Source organism: Cynocephalus volans, chromosome 14, assembly GCF_027409185.1.
Source record: "Cynocephalus volans isolate mCynVol1 chromosome 14, mCynVol1.pri, whole genome shotgun sequence".
NCBI lineage: Eukaryota > Metazoa > Chordata > Mammalia > Dermoptera > Cynocephalidae > Cynocephalus > Cynocephalus volans.
The window spans coordinates 41,032,619-41,053,156 of record NC_084473.1 but is presented as its reverse complement, the minus strand read 5'-3'; the positions used below and the strand labels follow the sequence as shown (position 1 = coordinate 41,053,156).

Genomic DNA, 20,538 nt, shown 5'->3' with positions numbered 1-20,538 from the left:
AGAATTAATAAACTGATAAACTCTTAGGGCTTGTGGAGGCCTAATGAATAAATCCCCAAGGTTGCATGTCCTTCACTGGAGAAATGAGTGCAGGTATCTTGTGTAGAGTCAGTTGGGACTAAGGCTACCTATATGCTGCTCTGGACGTAGCAGTAACAAGATACTTAAGAATTACACCTTTTCCTTGGAATTTTTCTTTGTCTAGCACACAAATTGTCTTTTTTTTTTTTTTTTAATTAGAGGAAGAAGACTATCCTGGACAAAGTATTTCTCACTTTGCTTTTTTTTAACATTGCATTTTGTTAGAAGTTTTCGTTTTTTCAAATCATTTGTGTAAACAGAATGGTAGCTCAGGAGTCTTACAGGGGCAGGTAGAAGACAATGGAAAAGGGGCAGGTAGAATACAATGGAATAGTTGGATCTTTATATGAATTATGTCATTATAGCCAACTTATCAAATAGGGTATATTGGATATTTTTTTGAAATATATACAAAAAAGTATATATGCCTTTATTGCCTAAGTACCTCTGATGAGGAAAATCAGTGTCCATACAGCTCTTGCACAAGTCGAGGCTGAATGGATCTTGTTTTCACCAAAAATATGTTTTTTCTTATCTGGGCTATAATAGAAATTATACTTCTGCTCTATAAAGACAGGATTCATTAAAGTTATGATATAGCTTATGGTTAAAGGTGTCAAGATAAATTATCAGGTGAAGTGAGTAGCCAGTATTGTTTTAAAAAATTTTTACTCTCAGTTAAAAACAAGCAAAAACACCCACTCTTGATACTCTGAAGATAACCTATTGTGACTCAATTATACTTATTGTAATATTGTTTTTTAGAATTTCATGTCATCTGTTTGCAGCAGTCTTTTCGAAGCATTGTTTCCTGGATCTTCCTACTCAACTAGATTTTCAGCTTTAACCATTTTAAACTCAATAGCTGACATTTTTCCTGTCCTAGAGGGTAAGTTTTCAGTAATGTTTGGGGAAAATCTTTTTTTTCTTTCGAAATACATACTTGTTTCAACATTTTTTTTTCCTTGAAGTTTCAGTTTTGTTGTCTTTTCTTTATGGGAGGTTTTATTCTTACTATATAATTCTTATTTGTACGTAATTAAACTCTCCAGAAAAGAAGAGAAGGGAGAGAAACTGTCTCCTTCTTCACTGATCACTATTTGACTACCCGAAAGTACAGTTTTCATGGATTATGCTTATTATGGGCAGAATTCCTGCTCTCACCTCCCTAATTTGTTTGTTGCTATTTTAAGATAGTGCTCATCTGTTCTTTAAATTTTAAAAATTGAAATAATAGTAGTCTATCTTATATTTAATATTCCTCAGTGAGTCTTTGTGGTTAAAATGAGGTTTCCTTTACAAGCGATCTGTTTCATGAGCCTCAATCTGGTTTCGGAAAGATAATATGATGTCATTTCCAGGCACTCTTGTTTAATGATACTCTTTGTTTTCCTTCTTTGGGGTACTCGAGGATGAACATTTAACTTCCCTCTTTGAGTTTTATTTTATTTTATTTTTCCTTCAAGAAATGGTTCTTTTTATCCCCATGCATGAGTGCATGTGTGTTTTACACTTGATCTTAGACAAAAGGCTGAGGAGTGTTGAGTGTGTGTGTCTTCATGTGGATTTCTTGCTTGTGTTCAGTCTTCATTGACTGTGTCAAATAGGAAAATATCCTGTTCAGCCACTCATTCACAAGAATGGCCAGAGGACCAGGGAGCTTTAGACTGTAGTTGGACTCTTTTTTATTTTAAATTTTTAGTATAATATTTGGTGGCAGAGGGAATATTTAGTATAATATTTTGGTGGCAGAGGGAATATTTAGTTCCTCTTAATGCAGGCTTGCTGCATTTGAGGAAAATTATTTTTTCAGGTTTTTATTTTGAGAAGATTCAAACAAAGGGCAAAGTTTGAAGGGTAGTTCAATAAACAGACATGTACCCTCTACCTAGATTCTTCAGTTTATATTTTGCCATATTTGCTTTCTTTCTCTCTCTCTGGTTAATTTTATAGCCATAACTAAATGATCACATTCAGAAAGTTTAATGTTGATACAATGTTATTATTATCTAATATATAATTCATGTTCACATTTTGCCATTTGTGGCAACAAATGGCCTTTTATAGAAAAAATTTTTTCTACAATCTGGGAACCACACGTTACATTTCATTGTTATGCCTCTCTTCAGCCTCTGTTAATCTGGAAAGTTTCTTTTTTTTTTTTTTGTCTTTTTCGCGACCGGCACTCAGCCAGTGAGTGCACCGGCCATTCCTATATAGGATCTGAACCCGCGGCGGGAGCGTAGCCGCGCTCCCAGCGCCGCACTCTCCCTAGTGCGCCACGGGCTCGGCCCGAAAGTTTCTTATTTCATGACATTAATATTTTGCAAGAATTTGTCTCAGTTGGGGTTTGTGTCATTGTTTTCTGATGATTTGATTCATGTTATGCATTTTTGGCAGGAATATTGCATAGGTGATGTGTTCTCAGGGCATCATATCAGGGGTACATGATGTTGGCTTGTTTCATTATTCATGATAATAAATTTGACCACCTTATTCAGGTGGGTGTGGCAGGCTGAAAAATGGCCTCCAAGAGGCATTTACACGAAATCCTTAGAACCCGTGAATGTGAACTATAATGGAAAAGGGGTCTTTACTGACATCATTAAGTTAAGGATCTGTGACATAAATGTTATCACAAATGTCCTTATGAGAAAGAGAGAGAGATCTGGCACACAGAAGCACAGGAGAATGACAATGAAGATAGAGATTGGAGTGATAGGGCTTTAAGCCATGGAATCTGGGCAGCCGTTAGAAGCTGGAAGAGACAGGGAATGGGTTTTCCTTTAGTACCTGTGGAGGGAGTGTGGCCCTGCTGACACCTTGATTTTGGCCTTCTGGCTTCCCAAACTGTGAAAGAATAGATTTCTGTGGCTCTAAGCCACCATGTGGTAATTTATTACAGTCTCTACAGAAAATGAACATAGGGGTATCCATCAGTTTAGGGAATTTCAACGGTACTGCAACTTAACTTAGAAAATTTTTACCGGAGAGTGATTGACTGCTTTATCCATTTAAGAAAAAGTTTTCCGCACATTTAATATACTTATAGCTGTACCGAGGTGTGTGGGAAATAACACTAGGCTAAATTAGACTTGTAATTATTCAGTCAAGAGAATAATTTAATATATTTAAATATACTTTAAAAGTGAAAAACCTGAATCATCATTCCTAATGAATGAGTCACATATAATTGGGTAGTGACTGATGTCATAGTAATTATGTTAAATTAAACAACTGGGAGCTCATTCATGTATAGCAAGCCATTACTTTTAAAGGAGGCTAGAGAGCCATATCCGTGAAGCACAGGATGTAAATTCATCCTTATCTTCGTCTCAAGAACTTTAAAATGGGGATTTTATGTTATTTTACAGAAGGACTGATTTGGGAATAGTCAAATAGTTTCTGCCTTTCCTCAATTATATCTTAGACCAAGAAAAGTAAGCCAGATGCATCTTTCTTATGTGGAATCAAATGTCGCAATATTCATGGTGAAAAAGTGTTGGGGCATTGAGGCCACACACCTCCTCCTGGGGCAGAGAACTAGCCACGACCCCACCCACATACGCGTATGTTGAAAACATACAGGAGAGATAAAGATGGCTCCTGATGGAAGCCACTGGGGAGTAGCCAAGGAAAGACATAGTTTAAATTACTGGATAAAAGATATTTCCGCGCTCCTGCTCACCGCGTGATTGCAATAGCAAAACATTAGAGCAAGATGCGTGTTCACATGACCTTTAAGATGATAGGTTGAAGTTAGGAAATCCCCTTGCCATATGCTTATAAAAGCAGGTGCTTGTGTGAAAATAAACGGAACTGCTTGACGGAACCCCTGCCGCGTCTGAGTGTCTCTCTGTGGGGCTGAATAGGCGGGCGGCATGCTCACCTTCCTCCCAGGCTCTCCTGGCCACTAGGGTGGCAGGAGTAATCCTACCGGTTCCCTCTCTTGCTCATCCCGTGGCGGGGGGCTAAAAGGGGCTACTGGGAGGTTCGGGGCCCGCCGCCCCTGAGCCCCCACAAAAAAGTAGATTCCACAATTAGATTAGAAGGGTTTGTTCAGCACATACTAATTTTGTGCTTATTATATGTCAAGTATCCAAGGATGTGCAGTGTACAAAACAAAGTGCTTCCTCTTTTGGAGCTTACATTTTAGTGAATAGAGACAGACAGTAATTAACAGGTAACGCATAATTTCAGACTGAGATAAGTTCTATGAAAAAATATTTCATGAAGATAAGGAGGAGACATAGTGTGCCTGGGAGGATAGGGAGTGCTAGCTGTTTCATGCAGAGGTATTGGAGAAAGCTTCAAATTTGAACATAAATCTTGAAAAACCAGTAGGACAAAGAAGAAATCATGAAGGAAGTTAGTAAATACTTTGAGATGAATGAAACTAAAAACAAAACATTTCAAAAGTTATGGAATGCAGCAAAAGCAGTGTTCATGGGAAATTTAGAAATGTAAATGCCTATATTAAAAGATCTCAAATCAATAAACTAACTTTACTCCTCAAGAAATTAGAAAAGAAGAGCAAACTTAATTGAAAGCCAACAGAAGGAAAGAAATGATAAAGATTAGTATGGAGATAAATGAAATAGAGAATAGAAAAACAATACAGAGAATCAATGAAACCTGAAATTTTATTTTTTTTAAAGATCAACAAAATTGACAAAATTTTAGCTCAGCTGACTAAGAAAAAACAAAGAAGGTGCAAATAACTAAAATCAGAAGTGAAAATACGGACATTTCTGACCTCATAGAAACAGGATTATAAGACAATACAGGGAACAATTGTATACCAACAAATTAGATGACCTGCGTGAAATGGACAAGTTGCTAGAAACATTAAAATTACTGATTCAAGAAGAAACAGAAAACTTGAACAAACCTGTAACAAGTAAAAAGACTGAGCTAGTAATCAAAAGCCTCCCAGGAAAGAAAAGTTGAGGGCAAGTGACTTCACTGCTGAATTCTACCAAGCATTTAAAGAATTAACACCAAAACTTGTCAGATTTTTTCAGAAAATTGGAAAGGAAAGCACACCTTTTATTTTTTATTTATTTATTTATTTACTGTTTTTGAGTGGGAAATGACTTTTTTAAAAAAAAAATTTTATTTTGGCCCGAGCCCGTGGCGCATTTGTGAGAGTGCGGCCCTGGGAGCGCAGTGACGCTCCCGCCGCGGGTTCGGATCCTATGTAGGAATGGCCGGTGAGCTCACTGGCTGAGTGCCGGTCATGAAAAAGACAAAAAAAAAAAAATATATACAATGTGGTTGATTTTTATGGCCCATTACCGAAACCTCCTTCCCTCCTTCTTCTCCCCCCTCCCTCCCAACAATCTCCTTTCTGTTTGCTTGTCATATCAACTTCAAGGAATTGTAATTGTTGTGTCTTCTTCCCTTCCTCCCCTAGGTTGTTTGTGTATTTATTCATTTATTTTTTAGTTCCCACAAATAAGTGAGAACATGTGATATTTCTCTTTCTGTGCCTGACTTGTTTCACTTAATATAATTCTCTCTAGGTCCATCCATGTTATTGCAAATGGCAGTATTTCATTCTTTTTTATCGCAGAGTAGTATTCCATTGTGTAAATATACCACATTTTCTGTATCCACTCATCTGATGATGGACATTTGGGCTGGTTCCAACTCTTAGCTATTGAAGTAGTGCTGCAGTGAACATTGGAGAACACGTATATCTTCGACTTGATGATTTCCATTTCCCTGGGTATATTCCCAGCAGTGGGATAGCTGGTTCATATGGTAGATCTATCTGCAATTGTTTGCAGAGCCTCCATACCATTTTCCATAGAGGCTGCACCATTTTGCAGTCCCACCAACAATGTATGAGAGTTCCTTTTTCTCTACAACGTCGCCAGCATTTATCATTCACAGTCTTTTGGATGTTAGCCAACCTAACTGGGGTGAGATGGTATCTCAGTGTGGTTTTGATATGCATTTCACGTATGTTGAGTGATGTTGAGCATTTTTTCATGTGTCTGTTGGCCATTCATATATCTTCCTTTGAGAAATGCCTATTTAGCTCTTTTGCCCATTTTTTAATTGGGTTACTTGTTTTTTTCTTATAAAGTTGTTTGAGTTCCTTGTATATTCTGTATATTAATCCTTTGTCACATGTATATTTTGCAGATATTTTCTCCCACTCTGTTGATTGTCTTTTAACTCTGTTAATTGTTTCTTTTGCCATGCAGAAGCTTTTTAGTTTGATATAATCCCATTTGTTTATTTTTCCTTTGGTTGCCCATGCTTTTGGGGTCATATTCATGGAGTCTGTGCCCAGTCCTACTTCCTGAAATGTTTCTCCTGTTTTTTTTGAGAAGTTTTATTGTTTCAGGGTGTATATTTAATTCTTTAATCCATTTTGAGTTGATTTTGGTATATGGTGAGAGGTATGGGTCTAGTTTCATTCTGCATATTGATATCCAGTTCTCCCAGCACCATTTGCTGAAGAGGCAGTCTCTTCCCCAGTATATAGGCTTTGTGCCTTTGTCAAAGATCAGATGGCTGTAGGTGTGTGGGTTGATTTCTGGATTCTCTATTCTACTTCATTGATCAGTGTGTCTGTTTTTATGCCAGTACCATGCTGTTTTGGTTATTATAGCTTTGTAGTATAGTTGAAAGTCAGGTAGTGTTATGCCTCCAGCTTTATTTTTTTTGCTCAGTATTGCTTTGGCTATGCGTGGTCTTTTGTTATTCCATATAAATGTCTGGATGGTTCTTTTCATTTTTGAGAAAAATGTCATTGGAATTTTGATGGGGATTGCATTGAATTTGTATATCACTTTGGGTAGTATGGACATTTTCACTATGTTGATTCTTCCAATCCAAGAGCATGGGATATCTTTCCATCTTCTTGTGTCCTCGTTAATTTCTCTGAGCAGTGGTTTGTAGTTCTCATTATAGAGATTTTTCACGTCCTTGGTTAACTCAGTTCCTAAGTATTTTATTTTTTTGATGGCTATTGTAAATGGGCAAGCTTATGAGTATCCCACAGGTTTTGGTATGATGTATCATTGTTTTCATTAGTTTCAATAAATTTTTTGATTTCCTGTTTTATTTCTTCTTGGACCCATGCTGTTTAATTTCCATATGTTTGTATAATTTCGAGAATTTCATTTGTTATTGATTTCTAATTTTAATCCATTGTGGTCTGAAAAAATACATGGGATAATTCCAATTTTTTTGAATTTGTTGACACTTGATTTGTGACCTAACATGTGATCTATCCTGGAGAATGAGCCATGTGCTGATGAGAAGTATGAATATTCTGAGGTTGTTGGATGGAATGTTCTGTAGATATCTGCCATGTCCAGTTGGTCTAGAGTGTTATTTAGATCTTGTTTTTCTCTGCTGATTCTTTGCCTAGCTGATCTGTCCAATATTGATAGTGGGCTTTTCAGGTCCCCTGCTATTATGGTATTAGTGTCTGTTTCCTTCTTTAGGTCCAATAGAGTTTGCTTTATAAATCTGGCTGCTCTGACATTGGGTGCATATGTATTTATGACTGTTATGTCTTCTTGATGGGTCAATCCTTTTATCATTATGTAGTGGCCCTCATTATCTCTTTTTATGGTTTTTAGTTTAAAGTCTATTTTATCAGATTTAAGAATAGCTACTCCAGCTTGTTTTTCACTTCTGTTTGTATGGTAAATCTTTTTCCATCTTTTCACTCTTAATCTATGTGAGTCTTTATAGGTGAGGTGGGTCTCTTGAAGGCGGCATATAGTTGGGTCCTCCTTTTTAATCTAGTCAGCCAGTCTATCTCTTTTGATTGGGGAATTTAATCCTTTTACATTGAGTTGTTATTGAAAGGTGTTGATTTACTCCTAGTATTTTATTGATTTTTGTTTGGATGTCTTAAGTGTCTTTTGTTCCTTTCTTTCTGATGTACTTTTTGTCTTCTGTATTTGTTGGTTCCTTGGGTTGTAGATAACTTTTCTTTTCTCTTCATTGTTGCTGTTTTTATTTTACTAGTGGGTTTTGATTTTTCTTGAGTTTTTATGGCCGTGGTAGTTATTTTTCAGATACCAAACCCGGTCCTCCCTTGAGAATTTCCTGTAAGGGTGGTTGTGTGGTAGTGAAGTCACACAGTTTTTGTTTGTCTGAGAAATATACTATTTGCCCTTCATTTCGGAAGGATAGCCTTTCGGGGTAGAGTATTCTTGGCTGGCAATCTCTGTCTTTTAGTATTTTGAATATATCATCCCATTCCTTTCTGGTTTTAGGGTTTGTGATGAAAAGTCTGATGTTAGTCTGATTGGGGCTCCCTTATAGGTGATTTGATGCTTCTCTCTTGCAGCTTTTAAGATTCTCTCTTTATCTTTGAGTTTTGCCAATTTGACTATAACATGTTTTGAAGAAGACTTCTTATACCTGGGAAGTTTTCTGCCACTATTTTGTTGAATATGTTTTCAATGCAATCTCCTTTTTTCTTTCGTTCTGGAATACCCATGACTCAGATATTTGAGCGCCTCAGGTTGTCTGATATCTCCTTAGATTTTCTTCAATGTTTTTAATTCTTTTTTCTTTTTCTTTTTTGTCTGCCTGTGTTATTTCAAACAGCCCATCCTCAAGGTCAGAAGTTCTCTCTTCTGCTTCTGCAAGCCTGCTGGTTAAATTCTCTGTTGTGTTTTTTATTTGGTTGAATGAATTCTTCAGCTCAGCAAGCTCTGCTACATTCTTTTTCAGGGCATTGATTTCCTTGTACATATCTTCTTTCAATTCCTGTATACTTTTCCTCAGTTCATTGTGTTGTCTAACTGAGTTTTCTTGTATCTCATTTAGTTTCCTTAGAATTATCAATCGAAATTCCTTGACAGACATTTCAAGGGCTTCTTGTTCTGTGGGATCTAGATTTTGAGAGTTATTACCCTTTGGTGGTGTACTTTCTTGATTTTTCATATTTCTGGTATCTTTCCTTTGATGTTTAGTCATTGTGGCAGGAGATTTCACGGTCGACTGGTTTGACAGTATCGTCTGGCTAGGATGCTGCTGGGGCTGCCAATTTGTTAGGCGAACGTGATAACCACTACACTACGGAAACCTTGACTGGGGCTGCCAATTTGGTACGGCTGCTCAGTGTCTGCTCGGTTGCCCACTAGTGCCTTGGGTGCGTGGTCGCCTCAGATCTTGGGTCTCTCAGGGGAGGTGCCTCTCTGGTCAGCACGCACTCGGCTGGGCTGGGGATGGAGTCGGGTGGTGTTGGCAAGGCCTACCTGCTTGGTCGCATGCTGGTACCACAGGGTGTGTGGTCTCTGCAGATCTTGGGCTTCTCCTGCTGGGCACCTCTGTGATCGGGGCACACTCGGTGGGGCTGGGGATGGAGTTGGGTGGCGGCGGTGGCGAGGCCTAGCTGCTGGGTCGCACACTGGCACCACAGGGCGCGTAGTCTCTGAGGATCTTGGGCCTCTCTGGCTGGGCGCCTCTCTGATCAGCACGCACTTGGCGGGGCTGGGGATGGAGTTCTAAAGAACACCTTTTTTTTTTTTTTTGTCTTTTTCGCGACTGGCACTCAGCCAGTGAGTGCACCGGTCATTCCTATATAGGATCCCAACCCGCGGTGGGAGCGTCGCCGCGCTCCCAGCGCTGCACTCTCCCGGGTGCGCCACGGGCTCGGCCCTAAAGAACACCTTTTAACTCTTTCTATGAGGCCATCATTATCCTCGGACCAAAGCCAATGACACTACAAGAAAAGAAACCTGCAGACCTTTATCCCTTATGAATGTAGAAGCAAAAATCCTTAACAGCATATGAGCAAACAAATCCAACAGCATATTAAAATTTTTATACACTAAGTGGAATTTATCCCAGTAATGCAAGGTTAGGTCAACATAAGATTAAAAGAAAAAAACATAAAAACACTCAGCAAGCTAGGAATAGGAAGGAACTTCCTTAATATGATGAAGGACATTTGTGAAAAACCCATAGCTAACACCATGGTTAATGGTGAAAGACTGAAAACTTTTATTCTGAGATCAGGAAGAAGACACAGAAGCCCACTTTCATCACTGCTTTTCACCATTGTTGATTGTACTGAAAGTTCTAGCTGGGGCAATAATGTAAGAAAAATAAAAGGCATTCAAATAGGAAAAGGAGAAGCAAATTAGAGCAGAGGTATGAAGGAAGTGACAAAAACTTAAGTTGCCTGCTCTAGGAACTTCCCAGTGTTGTACTAACTTGTGAGTTAAGATTAAATAAGAAACTCATATCCTGATTTATATTTAACATCATTCCTCAATTTAAGTAAGCATAGGAATGTTTTCAGTTCTTCTTACGGATTAATTTGTTAAGTGTTCCTAAATGTTTTCCACATTCTTCTGTGAAACTTGTATTTTCACAGTTGTTTAGTCTTAATTCTAGAGTTAAGTGGCTTCAGTGATTGCCATTGTTCTTTTGTGATATTTTTTCTTTTCTCCTCTTGGTTGGCTGAAATTCCTCTTTCTCTGAGAAGAGTTTTTGGAGATAAGTAGTTATTAGTTTCTTGCATATTCAAAAATGTTTCTGTTGCTCTTACACTTGCATAGGAGTTTAATATATGAACTTCTTGACACCTTTCTCTGAGCATTTTGTAAGCATTGCTCCATTATCTTCTATAGCACTGTTAGGATGAAGAGTGAAGCCAGTCTGATTTTTTCTGTTTTGTAGATGAATCGAATTTTTGCCTGAATGGCCAAAAGACTCCTTCTTTATCCTTGATGTCCAGGAAGTCTATTAGGATATGTCATCATACTGATCATTCTGGTTCAGTTTGTTCTGAGATATGGTCAGACTCTGGATTCTAGGTCAAGAAGTTTTGTGAAGATTTTTAAAAAAGATGTGTTCCTAAATTTATTTAGTTTTTAAAATTTTTAAAAATAACTTAGGAATCTTTTATGTAATACTTTTTGAAAGATGATGGGATGGTTTAAAAATTTTTTAAAATGTCTATTTCCTATTTGAAGAACTGTATTATTATTTGCCGTTTTAAGAAATGAATTAATGGAAAAGTTATTCTTTTATGTTGTGGGTAAAGTATGAAGTGTGAATTTTTGTACTAATTTCCTATAAGTTTGGCCAAATAACTTCAGAAGATTATTTTCTTTTCCTTTTATTCTGTGAATCTTTTTGTTTTGTTTTTAAGGTAGAGGCCATACAGTTTATCAGCTGAGTTGTGATGTTGACATTCGTCGTTTCCAGACAATAATGGAATGTTTTACCAGCACTTTTGAAGAAGTGAAAATTTTAGCATTTGATCTTTTGATGAAGTTATCAAAAACAGCTATACAATTTAAGGTATTTGGACTTTTCCTATTTAAATATAATTGTGATATATGCAAGAAAACTTTCTATTTTAGCAGCTGATAAAGCAGTCTGAGGGTTATATAGGTTCTTTGCATCTGCCTTTCGTGTCTCTCCTTTGACTGTTTCTTTCAATTATTACAAGTACCTCTCTCCTGTTTTGGGTTGATGGGAAAAGAGGAAATATTGTAAAAGAAAACAAAGCCCAAATCTTTGAGCTTTGCTTTTTTTATTGCTTTGATAAAAAGGGAGGTGTAGGAAGCATTAGGTTTTATTGTTTACAAGATTATTGGTAGATTTCAGTTAACTGTGGTCTACCCAGTTTCCTTGGACATGTAATATTTGATCAAAGCACATCACTTACAGTAACTTGAGTATTTTGAGATAATCTCCCTGCTTAGTAGACTGGGAGGCTGAGCGTAAATGAGGTAGAGTATGTGTTTCTGGTCTTCCAACAAGTAATAGCTAAACTGAGACTGAAACTCAGAATACTTGAGGTTAACAACAGTTCCTTCTCTAGGCGCTCTACCCCAGCCCCTGCTTTCTTCCTGACACCTTGCTCTTCCCACCTTAGGTTAGAAACCAAAGATGGGCTTAGGAGTGAAGGCACAGCATGGAAACGAGTTTGCAAGGGACCCCCTAGGTCAGGTTCTTAACTCTGCTCTTGAGGCTTCTTCTGGTGCTTTTAGGTCACCAGCAGAGTATTGGCTCTAGTGCTTTGCTAACAGCTTTCTCTTAGAGCTCTATAGAGGCCAGTGGCACATGCTGCAGCTGAGCCATGGTCGGGGCTCCAGCCATTAGGTTGTATTTAGGGCAGGACAGCTTGTAAATGCAATGGGATTCTGTAGGAGCATGTGCCAGAGAGCACAGTGTCTGTTTCTGTAGCTTCCAGATGACATTGTAAGATCTCAGAGCATGTTTTCTGACTTAGGTTTTAGTTTGGGAGTTGCTCTCCAGCATCTACCTATGACTGTGGTCTTTTAGGTGCCCTAGTGGGCAGAAGGTTCTTTGGTGCTCAGGCTGCTAACTTTTGTACCATATAGAGTTTGTAAAGAAGAGATTTTGTCTTCCTCTATCTACCCCCTCACCCCCCCCTTACCATTCATCACATATAGCCTTGTAACATATATATAGCTGTGCCTCATTCCTGGCAAATATTTTGAGAGTACCTGGAGTGAAGGCATGATATGGCACATATAGGAAAGACATGGGCCTTACATAAACTATGAAGGGCTCTTAGAGGGTTTCTGCATCTCTAATTTGATAAACATGTGCTTGGTAAATAGACATTAACCATAGAATTCAAGAAATTTAGTACCACACATGGCTTGTTATAGGATTTTGGTTGTACTATCTGGTCTGGCTTGCATATTAGTAAAATGGTCATAGGAATACGCATTTAAGATTTTAAATAATAAGTATATATTTCCAAAGCTTTTCTTTAAGTGTACCCTGTGTAATATATAGTTAATTTTTTAATATAGTTAAATTTAAAGTACTTTTCCAATGCTAACTTAATCTCTCTAAGGATCTTTATAAACATATTTTAGATGGCATATCTTTCTAATATATGACTTTACTACTTGCCTAGTTTACTGCCCTTCTTTCTGTGGAGCTACATTCTAGGTCTTTATATTTTGATTGATCTAAGATAATCACACAAAGATATTTTAGGCTTCAAAGGCTAATTATTATTTCTTACTAATTGGTTAGTAAAGCGGTTCAGGGACTTACTGTCAGTTAAAAAAATGGCTTATAGGGCTGGCCCGTGGCTCACTTGGGAGAGCATGGTGCTGACAACACCAAGTCAAAGGGTTAAGAACCCCTTACTGTTCATCTTTAAAAAAAATAAAATAAAAAGGGCTTATGTACTTAATTGGTTCTTTCGAATATTTATTTAGTTTGAGCCTTGGACCACTATTTTAAAGTTTTTTAGGAAACAGAAAATCAAACATGTCAAATGGCAAAGAATTTAAATAGGAATAAATTTAAATTTAAATAAATTTAAAAGGATATTTGAATCAGTACATTTGATATCTACTATTCTGATATTATAAGATATCATTAAATATTTGTTACCCATAATCAATTTCAAAATTGTTTGTGATGATTTTTTTCTTTATATTATAATCCTAGTGGAATCAGAACATTATTGAGCAATCAAACTCTGACTTCTGGAATGGAAAACATGCAGCTTGTCAACTATGGAGTTGGGCTAGGACTCAGATCTCCTGTTGTCAGCCTAGAGCCTTTTCTTGACTATTACTGTGAACTGTCCTTTGTTCTGTCTTCTTTAGGACAGCCTGTTTGAGTGGATGTTTATAAGAGATAGGTGTGGGAGCTGTGATGCAGAATTTCCGAGACTGATCTGACCACTTTGTTTTCTACACATATGCATGGAGTTTCACCAGGAACAGCTTCCTATTGGATTTGTATTTTTCTTCAGTGAACTAGCTGTATAGGATGGGGGAAAGGAGAAGGGCAGGGATATGGCGCCCGGGTGAAACATAAATGCTGAGAGACAAAAGAACTCTGCTCTGTATAGAAATAATGAAGATGGTCTGGCTAAAGTCATAGCAGAATTGGTACAGGAAAAAGTATACTTTTGCTGAAGAAAGAATACTTTTCACAAAAAGGTTTATTAATGTTGAATTTTCCAAATGAAATTATTTTCAAGGCCTTCATCTCTGAACTGATTAATAATAATCCTTAACTACTATAATAAAAACTAACATGTGTTTAGAGAGAAAGGAAACTAATGTTCATATTGAGTTACAGTTATATGGCAGGCTGTGTACTATTCCTTCAAATTAAAGACATCTTTCAGTGATGGTTTTTGAGTCTGTGCTTTATTTTAGGATTCAGAGAAACTGCAAGGCTTATTCCAGGCAGCATTGGAGCTCAGCACAAGCACCAAACCATACAACTGTGTAACTGCTTCCTACCTGCTGAACTTCTTAATCTGGAAGGATGCTCTGCCGTCATCCCTGTCTGCCTGCTTAACTCAGCAAGTTTCATGCAAAGATCGAGATAAGTCTACTGCTGTGGTGGAAAGGAACACATTAATGGGTTTGTATTGAGCAAATGACCTTTTGCTCTTATTTATCAAAACCAATACCTTACTCTCTCACTATTTGGTTAGAATGCTAATGGTTAAACACTTATTTTGTGGTTTTTTTAGTTAAGTGTTTACCAGCATGTAAGAGCGCTGTGTTCCTTTTAGACAAATGAATAGTTTTCTCAGCTATAACACTTATTTCTGAACAGAGGATTTATGTTAAATAAGAAGATACACAAATATACATTAATTGAGCTCTTTTTAAAAGATGATGACCTTTTTCTCCACTGAAAGTGTACTTTTTTTCCTGCAGAAATTTTACTGTGGCTATAGACAGATCATCTCTATTATTTCTATACAGAGCAGAGTTCCTTTGTCTGTTGGGGTTTATGTTCTAATTGACTGTTATACACCTGCCTTTTACTCTTCCCATATAGCCAGTTTCAATACCAAGGGTCTGAGATGGCTTAGATCTAGTGATTTTCAACAAATAATTGTTAGGGATACATGTACATGATTTTATGCTAATCTTTAATTTAGAAGTTTTAGGGAATAAGGACAGATAATGGACTTTTGTAGGAAAAAAGGGAGGTTAGATATAGAGAAATTGAAAATTATTCTTCCCAAGGTGGTGGAAAAAGCCATGAAAAAGAGAACCAGTAATGGGAGAAAAGTAGGAGGCCACAAATAGTTATGGTGGAAATGTGGCCATTGATCTGGGGATAGAGAGGATAGCACCGTGGAGAGTGATCCTTGCGCACTAGAATTGCTTCAGTGCTGGATTCAAAAGGAGACCCCGATAAGACAGTGGGAGAGGACTGCAATTGCGGTGAACTGGGGAATGCATGCTGTACATAAAGGCTTTCAACTCAAGACATTTTAGTACTTTATGAAATATTTCAAACATGTAAAGAATATTTAAATATATAAGGTTTAAATAGCAATAATATAAAATTTACATTTTGTTTACAAGCTAAGTGATAACACTCAGCTTAAGTATAACAGCATCTATATCTTTGAAGCCTCTCCTTTATCCTACTGTGTATTTTATATTAATTTTTCATGGTCTTTATAGTTTTATCACCTGTGTATATATAATTAAGTGACATATTATTTAGTTTTACATGATTTGGTGTTTTTTTGGTGGCTGGCTGGTGTCCGGGGATCCAAACCTGTGACCTTGGTGTTATAACACCTCACTTCAGTCAACTGAGCTAACTAGCCAGCCCTTGATTTTTGAATTTTATCTCACAAGTACCATATGCATCATACAAATTTACCACAGTTTATTAATCCATTCTCTTGTTGATGGACATTTTTTTCCTAAATAAATAACGCCAATGTGAACATTCTCATATAGATCTTATCTCTCTCTCTCTTCTAATTCATGTTTCTAAGAGTTTAATGGTAAACAAAAAAGTGAAATAACCTGGTCGTAAAGTATGTGAATCTTCAACTTTATGAGATGATGTCAAATAAGTTTTCAAATTACATGCTCACCAAAAAATGATGAGTTGTGATGCATCAAATCATCACCATAATTATCTACTGTCATATTTTAAAGATTTGTAGAATATAAAATGGTATCTCATTGTGATTTCATCTTGCATTTTTCTGATTATTAATGTAATTATCTTTTTACATGCTTACAAGTCTTTCACTTTTCCCCTTCTGTGAAATGTCATCTTCTGGGCTGGAAATAACTGGATATCCATATGTAAAAGTATGAAATTGGGTCCACTACCTCATACCATATGTAGAATTAGCTCAAAATGGACCAAAGACCTAAGTGTAAGAGCTAAAACTATAAAACTCTTAGAAGAAAACATGGCTGTCAATCTCTGTGATTTGTGATCTTGGTTTAAGCAATAGTTTCTTAGACATGACTCCCAAAGCATAAGCAAAAAACCAAAAAAAAAAAAAAAAGATAAATTGGACTTCATCAAAATTTAAAGCTTGTGTTTTAAAGGATCCTATCACAAAAATGAAAAGACAAGCTGAAAAATGAGATACTGTATTTGCAAATCCTATACCTGATTAGAAATTTGTATCTAGAATATATAAAGAACTTTCACAACTCATTAATAAGAGGACATGACCAAATTAAAAAACGGACAAGGAATCTGAATAGACATTTCTCCAAAGAAAATTTGAACAATGAGCACATGAAAAGATGCTCAACATTATTGGCCTTTAAAGGAATGCAAGTCAGGGCCGGCCCATGGCTCACTTGGGAGAGTATGGTGCTGATAACACCAAGGCCACAGGTTCGGATCCCTATAGAGGGATGGCCGGTTAGCTCACTTGGGAGAGCGTGGTGCTGACAACACCAAGTCAAGGGTTAAGATCCCCTTACCAGTCATCTTTAAAAAAAATAAATAAATAAGGGAATGCAAGTCAAAATCATGGTGAGGAAGCACTTTATACCCAGTAGGATGGCTATGATAAAAAATAAAAAAGGTAATAACAAGTATTGATGAAGATGTGGAGGAAGTGGAACCCTCATACACTGCTGGTGGGATTGTAAAACAGTACATTCGCTTTGGAAAGCAGTCTGGCAGTTCCTCAGAAAGATAAATAGAGTTATATGACTCCACAGTTCCACTTTTAGGCATTATCTTAGCTTGGACTGTTATAAGAGAATGCCATAGATTCGGTGTCTTAAACACAGACATTTATTTCTCACAGTTCTGAAGCCTGGGATTCAAGGTGCTGGCAGATTCAGTTCCTGGTAAGGGCCTTTTTTCTGGCTCTCAGATGGCATCTTCTTGCTTTGTGCTCACATGCCTGAGAGAGCAATTTGATCTCCTTTCTTTTTATAAAGACACTGACGACATCACCTGGGTCTTACCCTCATGACCTCATCTAAATCTAATCACCTCCCAAAGGCTCCATCTTCAAATACCATCACACTGGGGGTTTGGGCTTTAATATTATCAATACTAGGGGGGATGCAAACATTCAGATCATAACAAGCATATATCCAAGAAATGTGAAAGCATATGTCCAAACAAAAATTTGCACAAGAATGTTTAAAGCAGCATTACTTGTAATAGCCAAAAGTGGAAACAGTCCACATGTCTATTAACTGATGAATGGGTAAGTAAAATGTGTTACATTCATATAGTGGACCATAATTCAGCTATAAGAAGGAATAAAGTGATACATGATGCAGCATGGATAAACTTTGAACACATTATACCATCTAAAAGAAGTCAGTCACAAAAGACCATATATTTATGATTCCATTTGTATGAAATGTCCAGAATGGGCAAATCTATAGAGACAGAAAATAGACTAGTAGTTGCCTACTAATGGTAGAGGTGCAGGGAGAAGAGAAACTGCTTATAGATAAGGTATTTTTTCAGGGGGAGGCAGTGAAAATGCTCTAAACTTGACTGTGGTGCTGTTCCACATACCTGTGACTATATTTAAAACTGTTGACGTGTATACTTTAAAACCATGAATTGCATGGTATGTGAATTATATCTCAATAAAACTGTTATTTAAAAAAGCCACCTGCTGTTCAAATAGCACATGCTACACGGGCCTGAGGTTTGGTACCCCAGCAAGATGTCTAGGAGGAATTCTTCAGAGGTGAGTGCTGTGATGGATCCAGGCAGTTAGTGAAAGAAACTCAGTTCTACCTTGACTAGAAATGGGTAACAGGCTGGATAACCTGAAAGATCTCTTTTTGATTCAAAGCCTCTAGTATAAAGTTCACTTGAGTTGGGTGTTTTCTTGGGAATTATTCCGCTGTTCACAAATGTATAAATGTGTTTTAAAACTGGTATGACTTCAGTTGTCTGCTTTTTCTAGTTATCAAATGCCTGATAGAAAATCTTGAGGAAGAAGTATCTCAGGCTGAAAATTCTCTGCTGCAGGCAGCAGCATTATTTCCAATGTATGGGCGAGTTCACTGTATAACAGGAGCTTTGCAGAAGTTATCTCTAAAGTAAGTATATCCACAGCTGTCTCTTGTCTCAGAAATAACCCTAATTGCTGAGCTTTAGCCTCTTATTGGAATGTGTCCTGGGAAAGGAATGTAGTCTATTGCCTTGAAGAGAATTGAAAATTATATTTAAAAACCTACATATACGTACATATTTTTATATGTCTCAAATATTTTATATATTGCACAGTTTTAAAACACAAATTCTTTCAACTCCTTTTATCTGTTAATTCCATTTTTAAAATGTGATCTTTGTTTGCTTTTAGTATAAATTTCCCTAACGTCCTTGTTGCAGCAGCCTGCAGTTGGTGAGTGAGTGGAGACCAGTGGTGGAGAAGCTCCTTTTGCTGTCCTACAGGCTTTCTGCTGTGGTGTCTCCAGTCATTCAGAATTCTTCCCCTGAAGGCCTCATTCCAATGGACACTGATTCAGGTCAGCAAACAAGGAATGCTAGAGTGCTGTGGTATGACCGTTATATTTTTCTCTCCTTTTTTCCCCCTAAGTTCTTTGGGTAGATATAAAAGCTAAATTGAGGGAAAAAGAAGAAATTATTGTTTGTGGTATTTCTGCTTGTTTAGTAATATTTTTAACTGTCAAAAAAATAGCCTCAGAAAACCCCCAAAACAGGTGATTGTCAAGCTACCCATAAATTGCGTTTTATTATATTGTTATTTCAGAATACAGCTTACCAGGTAGTTGCTGGGAGCAGAAGAGCAGGCAATATAAATTAGCAAGATGGTCAATTGATGGAGTTCAGTCAGAGAAGGCAACTTGTTAGGAGTATGGAATGGGCAAGGACCATTTGATATACAAGGACCATTTATTTAAAAAAAAGGAGATTCAACATGCCCAAATTGAACTCATGAACTCTTATCTGCCTTTTCCCTCCCATCCCCTGCCTCTTTCTGAATGGTCCTACAAAAGATCTGTTTATGCCATTCAGGAGCCTAGGGCTGCTTGACATCTCTCCCTTGCTCCTCATATCCAGCCCATCTCCACATTCCTTCAGTGTCACTGCTTAAATATCCCTCAAATCTCTTTTCTTTTTATCTGCATCTTCTCACCTTCTCCAGGCACATATCCTTTCTTATTTGGACTGCTCCAGGGCCTCCTCATATATTTCCCTGCATCTGCTCTTTTTTCCTTCCCTTTCCTTCTTGCTACATCCAAAGTAATATTTTCTAATCATATGATTTATCATGTTACACAGAATCTTTACTTAACCTTTGTGCCCTACCACACTCTAACCTCTCCTTCTGAAGAAAGAACTTTTTAAGCTAGCCGTAGTAACGCCATTTTGCAAGGCACAAAACATTACCCTGGTTAAAAGTCCCTAGCATAGGAAAAGTACAGCCTGAGGTTGAGACCAGATAACGAACAGGATATCTGTGGTTATGCACCTGGGCCCCGGCCCGAGGCAAAGGGCGGATAGTTCCCAGAAATAGACAAGTCAGTTAAAGTTTCAAGAGTGCCCCTCAGCTGTTTCAAGGACTCCCAACAGTTTCCAGGGTGCCCCTCAGCTGTTTCAAGGACTCCCAACAGTTTCCAGGGTGCCCCTCAGCTGTTTCAAGGACTCCCACATAACCGAAGCTCACCCCAGGCCTTATTTGAACTGACCAATTAAACTCGCTTCTCGCTTCTGTACCCGCGCTTATTTGAACTGACCAATTAAACTCGCTTCTCGCTTCTGTACCCGCGCTTTTTGCTATAAAAAGGACCCAGGAGCTTCACTCGGCGCGCCAGTCTTCCAAAAGACTGTGTCGCCCGGGTACCCGTGTGTTCAAATAAACCTCTTGCTGTTTGCATCCGTCTTCGTGGTCTCGCTGTTCCTTGGGAGGGTCTCCCTGAACTGACTGACTACCCACTTTGGGAGTCTTTCATTTGGGGGCTCGTCCGGGATCGGAGACCCCCACCCAGGGACCACCGACCCACCAACGGGAGGTAAGCTGGCCAGCAGTCGTTCTGTGTCTCGTTTCTGTGTCTCGTTTCTGTGTCTAATCCTGTGACTCTGACTGTCTTTCTGAGTGCGCGCATTTTGGTTTCAGTTTGTTCCGGGTTAGTCGCTCTGGGAGCGAAGTGCGGGTAGCGAACAGACGTGTTCGGGGGCTCGCCACCCGGCAATCCTGGGAGACGTCCCAGGATCAGG

The 20,538-nt window shown here is 37.9% G+C and overlaps 1 protein-coding gene across 5 annotated transcripts in view; it reads left to right on the top strand.

Moving 5' to 3' along the window:
* Positions 1-20,538, top strand: part of THADA (THADA armadillo repeat containing) — a 340,163-nt gene that overhangs the window by 26,977 nt on the left and 292,648 nt on the right. For all 5 annotated transcript variants that reach the window (XM_063078394.1, XM_063078393.1, XM_063078395.1 and 2 more), the window contains 5 exons: positions 847-970; positions 11,225-11,376; positions 14,241-14,451; positions 18,260-18,395; positions 18,688-18,824. In XM_063078394.1, coding sequence (XP_062934464.1) covers positions 847-970; positions 11,225-11,376; positions 14,241-14,451; positions 18,260-18,395; positions 18,688-18,824 — 760 coding nt within the window. The remainder of the gene's footprint in view (positions 1-846; positions 971-11,224; positions 11,377-14,240; positions 14,452-18,259; positions 18,396-18,687; positions 18,825-20,538) is intronic.